Below are 20,764 nucleotides of genomic sequence, written 5' to 3' on the forward strand. Positions count from 1 at the left end.
TCACAGTAATACATGATGAAAGGAAAGAGGCTGTTTTTTACTCATTTGCCAAGCTAAACTAACTGTGAAGACAAATTTCCATTACACCTTCAATGAAAAAAAACTTCCATATGTCCAGAACTTTATGTGTGACTACAAAACTTAGGAACTATCTTTGGGTGGTCAACAGAACGGAATTGTACTCTTATAACACAAGTTATTCCAATATTTCGATAAAGTTCATTATCATTATCAAGGAAGAGCTACAAAAAGTGATACAATAATATGAATTTGTTACATAATTAGGAAATATATGGACTATAATTCAACCAAAATCTTAGCTACTGAAGAAATACTTCCAAAAAGTTGTTTTTGGAAATGTCATATCACAATCGAATAATTGCCTCAACAAAAGATCAGACATTGATAACCTCAGTGACATTTATGTCTGCCTTTCTACTCAATATTGATAAAAATTCACATTATTTTCAAATCAACAATGATGCTGAATACTCATTAACCTAACTCAAAACTAAAATTTTCAAAATTGCAACAAATTTCCAACCTCCCTATGGCAGGGATTCACTTCATTTTAATAACACTTTCTCATGTATTCAACATTGGGTTTTCTTATTGATAATCTCACAAAACAGCAGATGACTCCGATCACAGTTGCACCATAGTTGTTCTCTTGTTCCATAGTTCAACTGTTTCATTAACTCTTTCTGTGGTCTGTAGTATCCTCATGGCTTTTACCAGTATTTTATAATTTCAAATCGTATAACGATTTCATTATGTAAATTTAAATGATCTTCTTTATATCAGTGAGGAGTCAAACCATTTTTAATGTAGTGATTTGTTTTATTTGATTGACATGTTTCAACTGTTTAAATTAACATTGTTTTCGACACGGACTTCTTCACGAAATGTTAATTCTTGTGCATTAACAGAACATGTTAATTCGGAGGATCATAAAATGAATTTTGAAAACCCACATATTTTAGATAGAGAAATTAATACAACTAAAAGAATATTTTTGAAAATGATACATATCGATCACGAATAACATTCAATGAATAAAAGAACTGATATTGAGAGTCTCAGTAAAATTTACACATACCTACTGAAATATGATAAAGAAAATAAAAGATCTAGTAATTCGAGTATTTCATGTTTTTTTCTATCTATCTATCTATCTATCTATCTATCTATCTATCATTTTATATTTTATTCTCACGTTAGTAAGCTCTCCATATTTATATATTTTCCACAAGAATAATCTTATTATTGTAGTTGTCCTGACGAAGGTGTGAAATATACCGAAAGCTTGACATATAACAAAGAGTTTTTTTTGTAACAGCTCAGCTATTGACTGCAACCTCACAAATGGAACCGATTTTTGATTAACGAATGAAGGTGGTAAATGTAGGTAGGGATTAACGGGACTTTCAGTTAAACACGTTCAAGAAATCAACTCTAATGAATATTGGAAGATTGTTTTCCAAAATAATTGAAGTTTTCCAAGGTGAAACAATTATCAAAATTTGTTGATGACATCTTTAAAAAAGAAACTGTTTCTGAAGTAGTACTAATTTTTGAATGTTATATAAGACATGCTCTCTGATTACGATTTTGCTAATTTGAGACAAAGAAGTTTTAACTTGATACTATTGGTCAAGGAGAAATGTTGTTTTTATGTTATTTTGGTTGTCCATAGAATTTTGGGAAAGTTGTGTTATGTATTTTGAGCGTTTGTCTTGCAATTCAATTGATTGATTGTAACGTAGTCTATTCTATTCAAAATGACAGATTGATAGCGTTTGTCTAGTTTTAGAATATTTCATTGTTATTTTCGAAAGTGACTTTGTTTTTTTAAAGTTTTTCGTTAGTACTTTCTAGGTGGAGTTGAAACATTTTTGGTTGAAATAATTGATTAGTGTTTGCTTTTCATTTTGTTTCTATAATTTTAATAATAATAATAATGATAAATGCTTTCATTGAGAGATCACTCAGTAGAAGAGATACTGCTCTAACCTAACAAATGTCAGAATTCAACTCTGCACATGACAAATCAAGGCAGAAATTGCTCTTCCATCCAACCTTCTATCTTGGTATATTCTCTATGTAACTTTCGATACTGGCAATAATATCAACAGGCCGAATATCTTCTGGAGTAGGCTATATTTTCTTGAATGTGATCATAACTTTTGTTTTAATGAATCATTGTATTTTTAGGTACCTTTTCATTTTTTAATGATTCCGTACAGTCCATCTTGTCTTATGTTTGTAAATCTTCTGGTGGAAAAATCCTCACTTGTTTACTTTGCAGTAAATATTCAAGAGGTAGTGGAAACTTATGTGAATTTCTGGAACTTCGACTAGCGTTTTCTAATATGACTAATAACCAGTCCGTGCAAAGCTTATTGTTGAAAAGTCTGAAAATGGAATTTTTAACAGGTGATGATCGTCTGTATTGCCAAACATGCGCCAAACTAACTGACTGTTATAAGGAAACAAGTATATCTGAGGCACCAGTCGATTGACGGGTGCCTCAGATATACTTGTTTTCTTCCAGATATACTTTAATAATAACACTGCTGATCTTCAAGCAAGACTCAACCTCTGACGGAAGCAAAAAATCTTTCGAAGGTTCAAATCTAGCAGACCACTATTATAATCTTCATGCAGTCATTGTTCACTGTGGTTCTGGCGTTGAATCTGGTCATTATTACGACTTGGTCAAAGACGAAACGGTCTGGTTTAATACTGACTATAGTCGTATCACGAAGTGTTCTGGCGATGTATTGAATCTATTGGAGCCTCTGGAGACACTCTTCATTTCGTTTCATGAGAGAGGACATTGGCAGATCAAGATCTTCAGACGATGTGGTGCTGCAGGTTTTTCCGGGTTTTCCTGCAGCTGAAAGAGCAAATGCGCCACTGGAATCAATGAAGTCGCCCTGGAGCGCCAATTGATTTTCATTGTTGTTTTTATTTTTATCGTTGTTTTATAATACCAGGAATACTATTTCTGATAATATTTTGTATGATTTTGTCAAATCTTTCAGTTTCTTATGTCAACTGAAAAGATGGTGTAAATATAAACATTATGGATTCTACTCACTCAGCATGATAACTGTTTTTAGAATTAGCAAAATGTTGGAAAAATTACACAAAAATAACAGGAATTACCACAAAACCGAATTTTGATATGAACTATTCTCAACCAATTGGAAACTTTCATTTTTCCAAACTTCAATTAGGTCAAAATACTAGGTTACGTTTCATCAAAAATTCAATTATGTCTCTAAGAATTTCATTCTGCCAAACTATATTCTTCCAGAGTTTTGAGTCAACAAAAAGTTATTTTGTATCAATTGAGTAACAATAAAAATACGCTTTCAAAGAATATCGAACTGAAAAGTTAATTTAAAAAAAAATAAGCCGTAAACAATGACGACCAAAAATTACTATGATTAATGTGAAAAAAAGCGACTAGCGCTTGATATACAAAAATAATGGCAAAAGGCGCCCATGCTGTTTTCACAATAATACCAGTATTTTTCGTTCGTTATTGTTTTAAGCTTATTCAAAATAAATGGTTATATTTTCAACTTTTCAGTTCGATGTTTTTCAAAAGCGTGTTTTTTAGTGTTTTGAACTATATCAATTTTTCATTTTTTAGTTTCGTATGCTATAAAAGCGTGTTTTTTAGTTTTGCAAACTATATTCCGTACATTGTTCAGAAAAAGAAAAAACCCAAGACAGCAGGCACGCAAAGTTGGGTTACAAATAAGGCAGCAGGCGCGTGTGTTAATAAAAAAAATACTTTCTTCACATGAAGAAATGCATGTGAAGTGAGTTCGAATCATATCAAGGAGGTTATGTACAGCGCCATCTGCCCGCGAATAGATCAATCAATAATTTCGATTCATCAAAGAGGTTATGTACAGCGCCATCTGCCCGCGAATAGATCAATCAATAATGTCGATAATTCTCTCAAATACAGATCCCTATATGAAATGAAAAGGAGAGTTACAAACAAACAAGCAAACATACATACAGATAGAGCTTATATAAAGCGTGTGATAGTGTAAAAATGAACATCATATGTTAATGATTTGATATTGTGACGCCTGAATACGCTTTTGTATAGCGAAACACGTGTCACGGTTCTGTAATCTTTCCAGAGTGAATCACACTTTAAAGTGTGTGTTTTGAATACGCTAAGATGTGATATGACTAATGTTCGAAAAATAATATTCATAAATCAATCATTTTGTAGCTATCCCATCAACGGAATTGAAAAAATATCAAAATCCTATATATGATAGTGAATTTAGTATAAACCGTATATTACTGTGAAAAATTACATAGTGTTTCATCGCCCCTATCTCAAGTGGAATTTCGAAATTAATAAAATAATATATTTTTTACTTAAATGTTAAAAAAATCGAATTGAATAAATTTATTCCAAGTTCAAAAACAATTACTGTTTCTCTTTTTTCCATTCATTATACCATTAGAATGATTGGTATTTGGGTTGCTATACTCATCTGATCCATTTTTTTTCCAGGAGAAAATCATCTAATAAATAGTTTGCTGATAAATAAGTTCAGTATCGAAAATTGTAAACAGCGCCTCGATATGTATTACACAATAAGAAATTTGCTTCCTGAAATCTACGAACCAATGGACTCCAAGAATACACTAAAATTTGCAGATATTTTGTGAGTATCATATAATTGAGAATTATTCGTGATATCATCAGTTCTGAACTTGAAAGAAGTAGAAATTCAACCCACGTAACCCAATTTTCTCGTAACTTCATTTTGATTATATGAAAATCATATTTCAGTTGAATATCAATCTCCTATTGGAAAGATGTGTGATACTTTTGTTTATTGTACTTTTCGCTAATGTCCTCCCATCTCTTTCTCAGTTCATTGAGCCTTTCAAAAAGCCCGTTATATTCTTCTCAGCAAATTAAAGAAATTAGGACACTCTCACCAAATGCTTACTCTAATTGAATCATATCTAGTTAACAGAAAACAATTCGTTGAATATGAATCTTTCAGATCAGCTCATTACGTAGTTATTTCTGGGATGCCACATGGTTCTAATCTTGGACCTCTTTTACTTTTACATGCTCTATATTAGCTTCACCTATATGTATGTGACCCCCTTTGTGCGCCTGCTGCCTTGGGCTTGGTAGCTGATTTTCAGGCTCCCTCTTCGAAATCGTAAAATATCAATGGTCATTTTTCTAAACAATATACGGCTGATTGATCCCAAAGTTTTGATAAACTAAATATAGTTTAAAAAAACTGAAAAACGCGCTTTTATAGCATAAGAAACTGAAAAATGAAAAATAAATTTAGTTAAAACTAAAAAACACGCTTTTAAAAAACATCGAACTCAAAAGGTATTTTTTTTCAAATAAGCTTAAAACAATAACGAACGAAAAATACTATCCGAATTTTATTTCATAACGAATGTTTGGAATACCTACTGAGTAGAGAAAAGTATCTTCTGTATAATTCAGTGTTCATGTAAAAGTATTTGTTGCGAAAGATTTTTTTCTTTCGTGTAATTCAATGTTTATATGAAAGTAGCCGTTTCAGGAGGGCTTTCTTCCAGTTTGTGTTTGAATGTTGCTTCTTTGCATGATCTACTCATCCATGTATATAGTTACTTTTTTTTCAAATTGATCACTTTCTTTCTTTCTTTGGAAGATTTCTACATTTTTTTAATCAAGATGGAGTAGTAGAAAGCCAAAAACTTTCTTTCTCAAAAAGTATTCACTCCTAAAAATATACCCAATGGTCACTCACCCCACGGTGTAGGTCATCGTTCATGATAATAAATATACTTTATTGTCCAAAGAGAAACTCTGATTTACAAAGCTTTGTTAAGTATTCCTTTTTTGAGAAAAAAAAAAACATAGTCAAGTACATGAAATCTGAGTATAAGCTAGTAGATCAATGAAAATATTCAGAGTCCTACCATGAAAATAAAAAATCAAAATTTTAAATGTCACATTTTCTGAAAATCATTTGAGCCTATGACTTCGGTTTGGTACTCAGGAACACTAACACTGTACCAAGTCACCGTCAAAATAATTACTATTAAGTACGTGAATTGGAAGTGGAATATTTTCAGGAGATATTAATTTTTGGCAAAGGAAGGTTTTGGATTTCAATCAAAAAGTTAGTCTTCCCTAAAAATATTTTGGATTTAAACAAGATTCCAATGGCTGGGAATGAATCAAATAAGCGAATGAATGTCATTACGTACTGTCTTCGATGACACGAGTAGATTAACTCATTCGTGACAAGAAGTCGTGATTATATGAATGAATAGGGTGCTCCATCTTATAATTTTGTTCAGATTCGTGCTGAAGTGGCAATACAGTGTCTTTTTCCGAAATACCGGATTTCCACCAGTGAGGATGACAATGTTTCATAAAAGTAAAAGTTTACCTGATCCACTGTCTATATTGTGTAGCAATCCTGTGAATGAAATCTGATATAATTTCAAAAGTGTGTTTGGAATACAAACTGAATAGAGGAAAGTAGTTTTTGTATAATGCAGTGTTCATATAAAAATGGTTTTTTTGGAAAGTATTTTTTTCTTGTGTATTACGTAATGTTCATATGAAAGTAGTTGTTCAGAGAGGGCTTTTATCATGAATTCCATCAGTTTGGACCTTCATTGTCGGATATTGTAAAAGGTGATTTGAAATCCTTGAAATAACTGATAAAAAAAAGAAGAATTAAAAACGAACAGCTGAAAATAACAATTATATTAAGTACTTGTGATGCACTGTTTGGAACCTTTGGTGTAGTAATGAATATTACTGGAGTTTTTTCCCAACACCAAATCGTTATTTTCAACACCTTGACACGTGTTTCGATCACCAAGTGATCATCTTCAAAGAGGAAAATTAAAACTGAGTTTTAATCAAATAAAAAATTAAGAGATTCCAAGCCAAGTTACTTTACAACGTTTCGATTGTTAGTATCCACAATCGTCTTCGGGTGTTGACTGAACGAATTCCTCCCTTCCCTTCATGGGTCATTTCGGTACTTCCGCTTATTTCCGCCTTACTTTTTCCGCTTCACCGGTTCAGTGGGAGATGACCTTCTAACGGGAGTTGGCCATTTTTCGCTTGATTAAACGTTTCCTTATGTTGCGTATCTGTACGCTAGCGTCGTCGAATACATTGTTGGACAGAATGTATACGGCTTATTTGAATTTTCTTCTATACCAATGTTCCTTCCAGTTTATGATCTGAGCGTGGGACCACTCGATGTTATGTTGGTGGGACCAAACATGCTCTGCTATTCCTGATTTACTGGTTTTCCTTGCTGTGTGTTCCTTGTGTTCGGCAATGCGAACATTCAATGGCCTCTTAGTTCCACCGATATAGGATTTTATGCACTCACAGGGTATCCGGTAAATCCGTTAATTGCATTTCCTGGATGCGAAAAATGCTATATCGCTGAAACTAAGAGGCCATTGAATGTTCGAATTGCCACACAGCTAGGGGAAACCAGCAAATCAGGAATAGCAGAGCATGTTTGGTCCCATTATTATAACATCGAGTGGTCCCAAGCTGAGGGAGGAACATTGATTTAGGGGGAAATTCCAAGTAGCCACATACATGTTGTCCAACAATGTATTTAGCCAAGCTAGCGTAGAGATCCGTAACATACGGAAACCCATAATCAACTACCGCTATCTCTCGCCAACTCAGTCATCTCTCAATAAACCGGTGAAGCGGAGAAAGGAAAGCAGAGGTGAGTGAAGGTACTCGAATGACCCATAAATAGTCATCTTTCTGAGGAGTCCAGTCATCACCAGAAGATGATTGTGGATCCTAACAATATACTTGTTATTTTCAGCTATTCTTTTTTATTCTTTTCAGAAGTCCGAACTGATGAAATTCATCTTGAAACATTGTCAATCCCCTTCAAACAAATGCTTTTTTTTCAGTTCGTGTCTGAAGTTCACTTCTTTGCATAATCTACCTACCTTTGTGAAGAGTTGAATTTCAGAAATGTATGGCAAAATAACTATTACATATTTCAGATATTTTTTGCCATGGCCAAAACGGACAGCAGATGGGGACAGAATTACTTTCGTGAAAGCAATAAATACACATAACTATGATTTTTATTCTACGATTGGCTATTGTTTCAACGTTTTTGATTTGAGGATGGCCGAAGATATTTGTAATTCCGAAATTGTAGTCACCGATTTGCAGACAGCGAATTTAGCACAATTGACTATAATGACTCCAGTTCATATGAAGAAATTTGTTATGATTCTGGAGGTACGTATGACGACATCTTTCATCAATATCCTAATTATTTCCTTATCATACTAACTTGGTTAGCGAAACGCGCCGCAAGAGACAGTAGTTTCGTTTTGGTGTTGAAAAAGTGTTGCCAATAAAATATTTCATCGAGTTAATCTAATCTGCTTAACATTGAAATTCAATAATATGAACATATCCAATCAATGCTATGTGAAATATGCCAATAACTAAAATTCATTACTGATCGAATCAAATCAAATCAGTTTATTTTCAGAGACTTTACACCATTGAAAAAGTCAATAATGGCACTGTACAATGTTAACGATTACTGTTGTTGAGATTATGTACGAATGAAAGAAAGAGAATAGGTCCTAGGACTCTACCCTGGGGAACGCCGGTGGGAACGAGACAGGTTCTAGAGTGAAATGTCTCAGCCTCCAGTTCAACCCTCACAGTTTGCGTCCTGATATACAGATAAGATCTCACCAATCCAGAGATGAGCCACGAATTTCTAGACAAAACAGCTTGCTCAAAAGTAAATCGTGATCAAAAGTGTCGAAAGCTCGTGACAAGTTGAATATAACACCTATCGTTTTCTCACCTCTATCAAGTTTATAAATGACTTCATTGACTAAATTCATCGTCGCATCCTGAGTGGACTTCTTGCAATAAGAAAAGAGTCTTCTTTGATAAGTTTTCTCGAATATTTTGGAAAATGCAGATAGTAACGCAACTCCTCTGTAATTGGAAACCGAGTGCTTGTCATTTTTCTTATGAATAGGCACTATTATTGCATGTTTGAGTCGAGTAGGGAACATACCTTATACTGAGGAGATATTAATGAGGTATAAGAGGGGTTCGATCAAATTTTCAACCACCTTGAACAAGAGGTTGCAAGGTGAGTTGGAGTTGATGTCACAGTTATTAACTGAAATAGGAGATGTTTCTTTAACTAGTTTTTGGACAGAATTCGAGAAGTAATCGCTGAATGTTTGGGAGATATCAACACTCTCGTTTACAGATAATTCATTTTCATCAATAACATAACTATTTCAATGTTTCTTTCTTTTGTCGATGCTGTTTCAAAAGTAAATCATATTGTTGGTTAAGGATTTCATCAGATCGGATTTAACTAAATATCTCTGAGTAATTTTCCTTCATTAACGATCTTTTTAGTTATCCAAGGTTTATTGTTATTAGATTTTTATGTGTATTGGTTTGATGTAATTCCTGAGGCTTCATCGAATAGGTGAGAAAAAGTCATAAAAAATAGAGAATTTTTCATCAGCATTACCGTTGCTGGAATTATAGATAGCCAATTCTCGCAAGCCAATAAAGCACTCAATAAGTGATTGTTTTGATCACAGAAGGATCTTTCAAGAAAATAATTGGTTTTCTTTACAGAAGGAGCGGTGATTGGAGTGCATGATCCGAGAAATCTATGTGACTGACGGTAGAATTAGAGATATTAGATGTAGATGAAAAAATATTGTCCACCATAGACATGCTATGATAGTTCCATTTTATGTATGAATGATAGACTATTGGAAGATGGTGGTCTGTTAAAACAGTTAACGCGGATTTTGGAGTTGTGAGCGGTTATTTCGACAGCAGCATATCCAAACGTACCCTGAGATTTTTTGACGGTAGTGTGTAAGACTGTATAATCGTGAATAATTTTAACAAAGATAGCTACCCCTCCACCAACTTTATCGTTACGGCAAAAATAATCGGAAAGAGTATAACAATTGACATTGACAGCTAATATTTCATTTTCTTAACACCAAGTTTCTGTTAAACAAACTACATCCGGATATTCAAGAGACTGTAATAAAGAATCAAGTTCACTTATTTTGTTTCTTGAACTATGAATGTTCAGATGGAAGTTTACAAAAATTCACTCTATTGCCAATAAAAGGATCAATCAACGCATGAAATCTTATCCAACGCCATTGAAAGACATCAAATAACCTGTCCTTCGCTTTTCTCAGGTTGAATGAGCTGAGGTAGAAAACTGAGGGTTTCATCTTGGACGGCCAGAAAGTTGTCTACCGCAGTCGCGTGAGGGTTGAGAGGTTCCTGACAGGGATACAGGGCCTGCCGAGAAATACTTTGTACCCCAGGACAGTCACTGTCAGCATGTCCACCATATTCCATTTCACCCTATATCTATTGATATATTCTGGCCCTGAGGCCCAGGCACCTACGGCACTTTTACGGTATTGACGAAACACCGGTGTTTCTCTACGTTCTGGGGCATATGGTATCCATTGTGAGGAATGAAATGTGCCAAACTCATAGAATCATTTGTTTGGAAGTGGTTGATAATGTTTTATTTTGCATTCAATAAGGAACTACTATTTCCAACTGAAGGACGAATTCTTCACGCAAGATGAGGGACTGCCAAAGGGATCATCACTTTCACCAGTTATAACCAACATAAATATGAAGAGAAGCTCACAAGAAATCCCGAGTCTTGTTGAGATACGTTGACGACATCTTCATAATATGGAACCATGGAAATACTGAACTAGATACACATCAACAGCGTAAGACCTTCCATCACCTTCACAATGGAGAAGAAAATCTACAACGAATTGCCATGTTCAGGTGTATTGGTGGAGAGGACTTAGTGAGGAACATCTTCATACCAAAAACCCATCTATCCGGGATAGTATCTGAATCACAAATCCAACCACCATCAATCTACCAAAAGAAGGATTATCAAGACTCCAGTGAATCGTGCTATCGGGCTCCGTAATACGAAGGAAGGTGTCGAGAAAAAAACTAGGCATCAACAAAGTGATCTTCAACAAAATGGTTACTCCAAAGCGATGATGGAACAGACTTTGGCTAGAAGACATCAAGAGCCTCACAAGAAAGAGATGTCGTCACAACCAGTGCTTGTTCTCACCTACGTCAGCGAATTGTTGAAAAGAGAAAGAAGAATTGAGTCCAAGTACAACATCAAAACCTGTTTCAGATCCGGAAACACTATCCGTAGCAGCCACACGAAAACCTGGCATGAAACGTGGAATGCGATTCTGAGAATTTCATATACCGGATACCCTGTGAGTGCGGAAAATCAGTTAAACTATAAGGGGCCATTAAAAGGGCGCATTGCCAAGCACTTAAAAGACTTACAACGAGGAGAAACCAGTAAATCGGGAATAGCAGAGCATGTTTTGACTTATCAACATAGTATCAAGTAGTCACCACAAACAGAAATACTAGTTTAATGGGAAGTTCATAGAAGCTGCATGTATGTTGTTCAACCACGCAATTAGCCAAGCTAGCGTGAAGCGGAAAGAGAGAAGAGGGGATAGGTGAAAGCGCTCGAATGATCTATAGATAGTCATCCCCCGGAGAAATAGTCTAGTCATCACCCGAAGACAATTGCAGATGATGACAATCGAAATGTCGTGAAATATCTTGGTTCAAAATATTTTTTAGATTTTTAATTATTTTCTTGAATTTTTTGCCAATTATTTTTGCACTATGTGGCATTTTAAGTTTGTATTCTGATTTTTTAATTCGTTTTATTGTATTTTGATTTCACGTTATTTTGCTTGATATAATTATTATTTCAGCTCTTCATTTTATTTCAATTTGTTCTTCCATAGATGTCGAATCATATTAGAATCATTTCAGACAACGGAAGACCGAACTAGTGTTATAGTAACTATCCAGTCTCCATCCTCATGCTATAATAGGCCTAGTGAAGTTCTTCGCGACCATCAGAGTAAAAATGTATTCTCCCTGAAGTTTTCAGCTCCACGTGAGACAAATATGGTTCGAATAGAGGAGGGCGAACGGATGAAGTATCTAGATTTTCCCTTCGAATTCCACATACCCTATCCTGATCACTCTGTTGGGACGGTGGTTCTGATAATTGAAGTCCCTTGCAAAGGAGGGTGCTGCAAGCAGCTTCGTCGGACCAGAACCTGTCATTGGCATTGCTTTAGGCTTTGCTAAACAAAGATTGAACACCTGGATGACAAGAAGATTTATGGACTCCTGCCAGAATCTTTCAGAATTGGCTCACACCAAGGCGTTCATCTACCCTTCGAAGCCCAACAGTTGTTTGACTACAGTAGGGATGAACTACGATGTCTAACAGGCCTTCTTACAGGTCACTGCCATTTGAATCGTCATATGCAGAAACTCGGACTGTTGGAAGACAGTGTGTATCGTCACTGTTTAGAAAATGATGAAACAGCAGAGCACATACTTTGTGCCTGCCCCACTGGGAACTGAATCAGGTTTTTAGTGTTCGGCAGAGCCGTACTCTTACCATTCGACCTGAATGACCACTGACCATACGAGTTAATCGGCTCCGTTAAGGAGCTGGGTTTATTTGGTCGACTGTGAATAGGCGTGGCCCACGATAAACCCTTGCGGGTTGCGATGGAGGGTCGAATATACCCACTCACTTTGGACCTAACCTAACATAACCAAACCTTGGTGACTTGTGGCTTGCCGCACTGAAATATTTTCCAGACGGATGCAGAAGCTTGCCATTCTTGGCTCATTGTATCTGTGTAGAGCACATGTAGAAAATGTAAAATAAATAGAATTTTTGGTATTGAGTATTACAAATCATTTTAATCATTCCTGTAAAGGATTTCATATAATTTTTATTTTTCAGAAAGTCTACAGCAACCGAGTAAAGCAGTTTCACTACGTAAATTGCCCATCATTTGCATACAGTATACTGACATTTCTCAAATCACTCATGAAGCCAAAATTAGCTTCGCGGGTAAGTACGAATATACTATTTGAAAAATAGTTATTCATAGCCACGGTGTGTTATTGCGGCTGACTCAAGTTAAATCATTCCTAAGAAACATGGCGATTCAAAAACGATTCGTTCCATCACATCATCAATTCTAACCTATAAAGGATCTGTTTGGAGTCTGGCATAAAAAATCACAAACATATATGGTGAGCCGTTTTGTAGATCAGGCAGGTTAGTTCACCATGTAAATAACTTCGGACAAACAACAATGTTCCAAGAGACAGTGAAGAAGACAAATGGGCGATATAATTTTGGAGTGTGAATAAATTCGAATGAGTGTATCACTCATCTATAGAAAATCTACAGATAGACGCAACACTGATGTCAGTATTAATAATAATAATGAGATTCATTTGCCAACACAGTAACCAATGCCAATATCACAAATAAATGAAGAGTTACACATGATGCATTGCTTTGTATAATAGTTGAGAGGAAATAGAAAAAAAGGGAAAGGATTACAAAAAAAAGAATGAAAGTTATCACTTTATATATATCAATGATAAATACTAACACTCTTCAGTCAATATCAATGCATATCAGTCGTTAACTCATGTGATCATAACTAACAATGTGTATGTACCAATTTTGGAACGGTTTCAAAAAAATCTCATATCTGAACATAAACCGGCTTCTATCATTCAGCAGTACTCCACAATTATGATATGTTTGATGATCATTCGATGAGTCATAGTTAAGCTCAATAATAAGATGTAGTTGTAGATAAAAAACCGTGAATAAAGAGAAACCGTGAAGGGAGAAAGGAAAGAAAGGATGAAGAAGGTCTACGAACTAGAGTTGATTCAAACAATTCAAGTGATGCGTATTTTTGAAGTAATTGAAAAACAATATCAATATTTTCTTTTAGGTATATTTCCATGCAGACTCTTCCAAAATTGGAGAAATCCTACCACTTGACTTATTACCCAAGGATTTTGGTGGTTCGGAAATATCACTTTATGAAATGAATGGTATGTGTTGAAGGGAATTTAAATAGTATATACATAAAAACATATCATTTTGTTGAAGATATATCTTTTCGTCTTTGGGAGAAGAAGGTTTCTGCTTTTCAATTCTCCATATACAAAAGTGGGAAAGTTTCAAAAGTTGAAAGAAAGTAATTAATTTCAAAATGGAATCTCCACAAAAATGTCTTGATTATGCATAGAACTGACTTTCATATACAATGTGGAAAAATAACCCTTGTGAAACAACTACCTTCATATGAAGATTGTATTAGTCATGTATTTGTCTTATTGCCTCATCACCACCAACCTGGATAACATCACAAATCATTCACAACATCACGACTTTATGTCACGGATGAGTTAAATCTAATCATGTTACTACGACAATCATACCCCTATTTGATTCAATCCCAGCCATAGGAATCTTGTTTGATTTGGTAAGTAGTATATTTTCAGGACAGACAATTTTTTAAGACGGGAATCTTTTGGCTTTGTACTTCACCAACTTCATCTAAAACGTGGGAAACGTGGGAAAGGACGGAAATAATTGATTAGAAAGTAGATTCTTCACAACTATGTGTATGTATGAATTTCACTAGTTTGGACTTCCATTGTCTACTATATAAAATGATTTGAAATCCCTGAAACAACTAAAAAAGAAGAATTAAAAATGAATAGCTGAAAATAACAATTATATTAAGCAAAATAAACCTGAAATGAAATAATAGTGAAATAAAATATAAGTAAAAATAGAACGATTGAATAAATAAAAATAAAGAAATGAAAAAAGAAAATAAAAATAAAAAGTGGAGAGATTACAACTCACGATAGTTCACGACGTTTCGATTGTTAGTATCTACAATCATCTTCGGGTGATGACTGGACTGATTCCTCCGACAGATAATGGTCGTTCGAGTACTTTCACTTATCACCACTTTCCATTTTCCGCTTCACTGGTTCCGTGGGAAATGACCGGTTGTCGGGAGTTGGCCATTTTTCGCTTGATGATGGGTTTCCATATGTTGCGTATTTCTACGCTGGCTTGGCTGAATACGTTGTTGGACAACATGTATGCGGCTTCCTTGAATTTCCTCCTAAACCAATGTTCCTCTCTGTGCAGGATCTCAGCTTGGGACCACTCGATGTTATGTTGATGGGTCCAAACATGGTATGCTATTCCTGATTTGCTTCCTATTTATTCAATTGTTCTATTTTTACTTGTATTTTATTTCTCAATTATTTCATTTCAGGTATATTTCGCTTAATATAATTGTTATTTTCAGCTATTCATTTTCAATTCTTCTTTTTTAGTTGTTTCAGGGATTTCAAATCATTTCATATAGTAGGCAATGGAAGTCCGAACTAGTGAAATTCATCATAAAACATTGTCAATCACCTTCAAACATATGTGTAAGTAATTGTCACATACAAACTGAATGAAAAATTTTTTCTGGAACAACTTCCTTCATATGAACATTAAATTACAGGTAAAAGAAAGTACTTTGTAAATAACTGGAATATTATGAACGAATTAGGTTCTTCATGTTGGAATGTTATTCAGATTGGTGCTACGAAGGCAATAACACGAATTCTTCATTCCGAAACTTCGAAGTCCGCTATTAAGTGATAGTGGTCCATGTATATTGTGTATTCCCATGGATGCCAAAATGCCTCAATGAATATTTGGAATATAAACTGAATGAGAAAAAGTTATTTTTGTTCAACTCAATTCTTATGTGAGAGTAGTTGTTTCAAAAGTATTTTTCTTTTTTCAATATTCACATGAAATTGTTTGTTGTGGAAGGGTTCTTTCTATCAATTTGTATCTGCAGGTCACTTCTATGCATGATCTAACATATCTTTGTGAATAGTTCATTTTGAAGTTCCTTCCTCCGTAAGTTTTCTACATTATCTGTATGGACATGGAGGATCTGAAAGCCAAAACCTATCTTTCTCAAAAACTCCCTTCAAAAATACAACTTTTTTCGATTTATTTATTTTAATCATAGGGAAATTGAATTTTGAATGTTTTCAATTCAAATAGCTCAGAAATATAAATTCCATTCAATTTTCTAACTCAGTTATTCACATCATGTATTCCTTTTTTTCAGAATTATGGAAAAAGAAGTTGGCGAAAAACGGAGATCGATTTGATGCTCTATGCAAAATGAAAATCAACGAAAAGTTAAGACCATCACCTTTGGTCAACGATGAAATTCTTGGGTTTCATGGAAACTTTAGGAAACTGGAAATGGATTGATTGTTGTAATCATTTCGTGATTCACTGTTTGTTGATCCCTTTTTAATTTAATATCACAGCTAAAACACTCATATTGCATAGAAACAAAAGTGTGTCAATAAACTGCAGGATAGTATGAAACCCTCCAGTATTTTTTCACGCCATATTAAAAAAAATAGTAAAATTCCACAGCTTTCAACAGTATAACTTTCCCTGATTATATTTAAGTTTCAATGTTATGTACCTATATGGTGGAATGACAGAAATATAATATATATTAAATATTAAATAAAACTCATTCGACAATATCATATAATTCTCCAGTCTAGCAAAAAAAAGCGATTTATTTCCAACAGGAGTACCCAGTTACAGGAAATGCTATTATTACAGAGTATATATGTATATATGGAATAAATATTACAAATAATTGAATGTATAAAAGTAAAGGCTAAAACAAAGTATATATAAAATATTCGTATCAGTAGAATTTCAAAGAGAAATGAAAAATTCAGTATAAAACACAAAAAGTTGCAAATCATGCAATGTTACAGTACTGACACAAAAGTTATTCATAGTATTATTACAAGTAATTATGGATACAAGATATCAAGGCGTTCAGAGAGTCTAAATGAATATCGCAGTGTTCACAGATTTTATTGATTTTTACTTCACATAAAATTCAATGGTGATCGTAGGATAATATTTGTGCAAGATGCTTCACTATAGAATTTCAGATTGTGTTTACCTTCACTTCTTGGTACTAAGAAATTGATCTCGGGTAAAGGAACCGTACTCTCAATATTGTTGTTGAGTAATCGATACAGAAATTTCATAACAAGGATAACCACTCCTATTTTCCAAAGATGTCATATAAAATCGTGTCAACAATATGTTATGATCGATGCTTCTCGTGGGGTATTGACCATCAACTTTTAGACATAAATATTTCAGGAACTTCCTTTGCACGCTCTCAATTGATGTTTTTTGGTAGTCGTAAACCGGATTCCATAACAAAGAGCCACCCAACCAGCAAAGTTGTTTTATAATTCCATGGTGTTGCAACAGTTTCATTTTATTATTATTTTATGATTACTTCCAAAATGCTAATTGATTATATTAGATGATCGGTGAACACAATATAGTTGTAGGCAATAAAAGTGTTTTATAAATTTTTCATAGAAGCGTTTATAAAATAAAATTAAAAAACTATTATAAAATAGTCAGGAACTTACTTATCACAGAAACGTTTTTGCAACTAACTTTGCTTATTTTATAAGTGTTTCCTGTAGCTTTAATGAAATTATTTTATTAGAATGCTTTCAGATACTGTGACCCTATCTTTCATGTAATACAAAACTTATAATAGATTTACTCGAAAGATAGGCACAATACGTACGGCAGCTCTTCGTCGGTATGCACTATGGATTTCGTTCAAAGAAACTTTTCTGTATCATGAAATTTCAGCAATTGAATATTTTGTTTTATAAAGATTCAAGTTGAGCGCCACACAGTCAATAAAATGAATGGATACATGATCTGGTCGACTGTGAAACCAAATCTAATCAAATTTAGTTCTTTAAACCACGGCAATGAAATGAAACTATAAAAATCAGATATTCTAAAGCTACTTGACATTCACAAAATATTGGCTGGTAAATTGAATACGGGTAGAAATCAAAATCTGAATGTACTCCAAATTTGCCATTTAATCATGTGTAAAACAAATTGTAATAATCCAATAATGATCGTAGTACGCTTTCATTTACCTAAGGATAGTCCAGGTAAAAATATCAGGAAAATAATTACTTATAAGATTCCAGTCATAAAATAGCTATTAGGAATGGTATTAAAATTACCTCACCAGAGTATACTCAGTTCAGGTTTGCATTATGAATGGATTAACTCAAAATTCAATAATTGTATCATGTTAATAAAACAGTATTTCTGAAGCAAAAAGTTGTGATTTTCGAAAAAAATGAGTCAAATGTAAGTAATATTTGCCTGTCAGTTTCTCGTCGAGCTGTAGCTGCAGTTTTCTTCGATCAGGAACGGGACAGACTTGGAGCACGTACTCTTCTAATAATTAATATGGACTTAGACTATCTTGTGGACGTAGACAATAACATTTATCGGACTGGACGAATGAAAAACCCACCATTCGGTATATTAACTGAAAATCTATTCCATAAAGCAACCAGAGAAAGAAGTCCTTGTTTTTCCCTCTTTAATGATTCCAAGCAAATTCTGTAGAAACTCTTCAGCAGAAAAACTATTGTAAAAAGTCTCCAATACTAAAACCCTAAAAAAACAATTTCCATAATGGAAATTCATTCAAAAGTTCGATTCACTAAAAGGTGAATCTCATACGCAATTGAAAGGTTCGAAATGAATTTTCATACCTTCTTAAATGAAGGGTTCCGTTAACCAATAAAATCACGAATAACGTCTTCAAGGAAATGGCGTCACTCGTTCTGGAAAAGTGGTTGTGACCCAGTAGAATCTTCAGGAAGTGCAACCTTTTATGGAACTCTCAAAATTTATACATGAAACTATATCCGAAACGATATCGTTCTAGTTCTTGAAAATGGACCACACGGCTCACCACTCAACAAATCCCCTCTCGAGATTCTCGTTCATCACTCCTTTCCAAAAAATAACACCACTCCTTGCCGTTCTCATAATCAAGAATCACCTACAGCGCAAGTCTATTCTGAGGAATTCACCTAAATAATTTTGGCAACATCTCATTCCTGACTTTCGGTTTAACGGAAATAGAAAATCTACCTCGAAGGGATCCGAATGAATCGGTCCCATTGGAAAAAAACTTAACAATCTGTACCAGAAACTAAATACCATATGTGTAATGAGAAGCGAAAATCCTAGCGAGGCAAAAGGTGTAAATTGGATTGCCTACTCCTCAGAAACTTTCTTTAAAATCAATTAGGATTACCTCCGGTGAAATGAAAATTAAATGAAAAGTACAGTAGGTTTTTATAAACGCTACAATACTATTTTATTTTCATTACCATATTGTCACTTCGAAGATAATCTCTATTTTATAATATGGTATATTCACTACAATTCCAAAACACTAATATAACTGTTATAAAATCAAATTGCTTTTGCTGATATATATTTGCTGCCACCAAGAATAAAATGCAGTATTTAAGAACAACCAGCTGACATCTATTCCTGATCAGAGTTTTGAAATATTCTTCAAAATTTTAGTTATGTTTAGTGAGAATATTTTTGTTTATTTATTCAAGTGGGACACCATCGATATCGTGGTGGAAATTAGTTCTTCAGCAACTTTTAAATATTTGATTTTTATTGAGTATAGGTACCCCATAAGAAAATTCAATATTTTCAAGGCATTGGGTTCAGTAACTCAACCTTATAATTTGGAAGACTGTAAAATACAAAGGGTTTGCACTTTCAAGTTTCAGTTTTTAGTTATCTATTTAGAAAACCTGAATATTTTGTTCTGAGTGAAGCAGTTTCGTGTTACAACCCGTTAAATGATGACAAATTCAGGTACATCAAAGTACCATAAATCACGGTGTCCACTAAAAGATACATAACTGTGGCTTTTCCATACTTTCTGTGAAAATAACCCTGCTTGCTTTTTGGGTTGCATAGAATTATGAATTTCTTCTTGTTCTGTATCGTCATTCTTCAGCTTTCGCTCTAATAGTTCTTCAGCGATTTGATAGGTCATCAAATGACTTCCTTTCAGTTTATGAATTCGTATTAGCTCATCAGCATCAATTTTTGGCCATGAGAGTTGGTTAAACGTAGATAAAATGAGTCAAATCCAGCTTCAAAGAGACAAAACAATCATCTGAAAATATAGGCCTGAATTATCGAATATCTGGTCAATTACTGAAGCTAATTGAAAGATATCAAAAAAATCACCCGTCATTTCCTCTAAACGCACGACAAATTAAATATCAACAATATTTCATCGGCGTTCATATAGGTTATGTCTAATATTCACCATGCATTTAGCATTAGACAACGGATATTTATCATAAAAAAAGTAATATATGATGAATATAAGTAATTTATATTATAAGAGTCACCAAAGTGTCGTTTAATAGCAAAAATGTTGCCAATGTTGTCACAATAGTTGTGTACCGACAGCAGAGCCACAGCGAAGCAGAAAGGCATACAAATATTAACAGGGCCGTATTCTTAGTATTCTGTGTAAAAACCATCAAAATAACGGGGTGCTTAGTTGTGTTTCAAAAAAATATTCCGTGTAGAAATGAGTTGTTAAGGTTGGATGGGAGTTCAGTTTTAGCAGCTAAACCATACAAGGTGATTCCCGGCATTTTATCCATTTGAGAGTATCTTGGTTTCCGATAATTTTGTGATTTGAGCGTATATGCGTTCGCATTCGAATTCGATTGTATAGGTTCGCTACCCGCTTTCTATAATCAATCGGTGACAGTGTT

General features: G+C 34.1%; 1 protein-coding gene across 1 annotated transcript in view; it reads left to right on the forward strand.

Moving 5' to 3' along the window:
- Positions 1-16,448, forward strand: part of LOC111501837 (alpha-tocopherol transfer protein) — a 31,503-nt gene extending 15,055 nt beyond the window's left edge. Inside the window, exons 3-7 of the mRNA XM_074183564.1 lie at positions 4,556-4,709; positions 8,074-8,317; positions 12,951-13,061; positions 13,969-14,071; positions 16,180-16,448. Coding sequence (XP_074039665.1) covers positions 4,556-4,709; positions 8,074-8,317; positions 12,951-13,061; positions 13,969-14,071; positions 16,180-16,328 — 761 coding nt within the window. The 3' untranslated portion in view covers positions 16,329-16,448. The remainder of the gene's footprint in view (positions 1-4,555; positions 4,710-8,073; positions 8,318-12,950; positions 13,062-13,968; positions 14,072-16,179) is intronic.
- The last annotated feature ends 4,316 nt before the right edge of the window (positions 16,449-20,764 follow it).

Source organism: Leptinotarsa decemlineata, unplaced genomic scaffold, assembly GCF_025532065.1.
Source record: "Leptinotarsa decemlineata unplaced genomic scaffold, Ldec_3_MD MMD2_tig00026340_RagTag_RagTag, whole genome shotgun sequence".
NCBI lineage: Eukaryota > Metazoa > Arthropoda > Insecta > Coleoptera > Chrysomelidae > Leptinotarsa > Leptinotarsa decemlineata.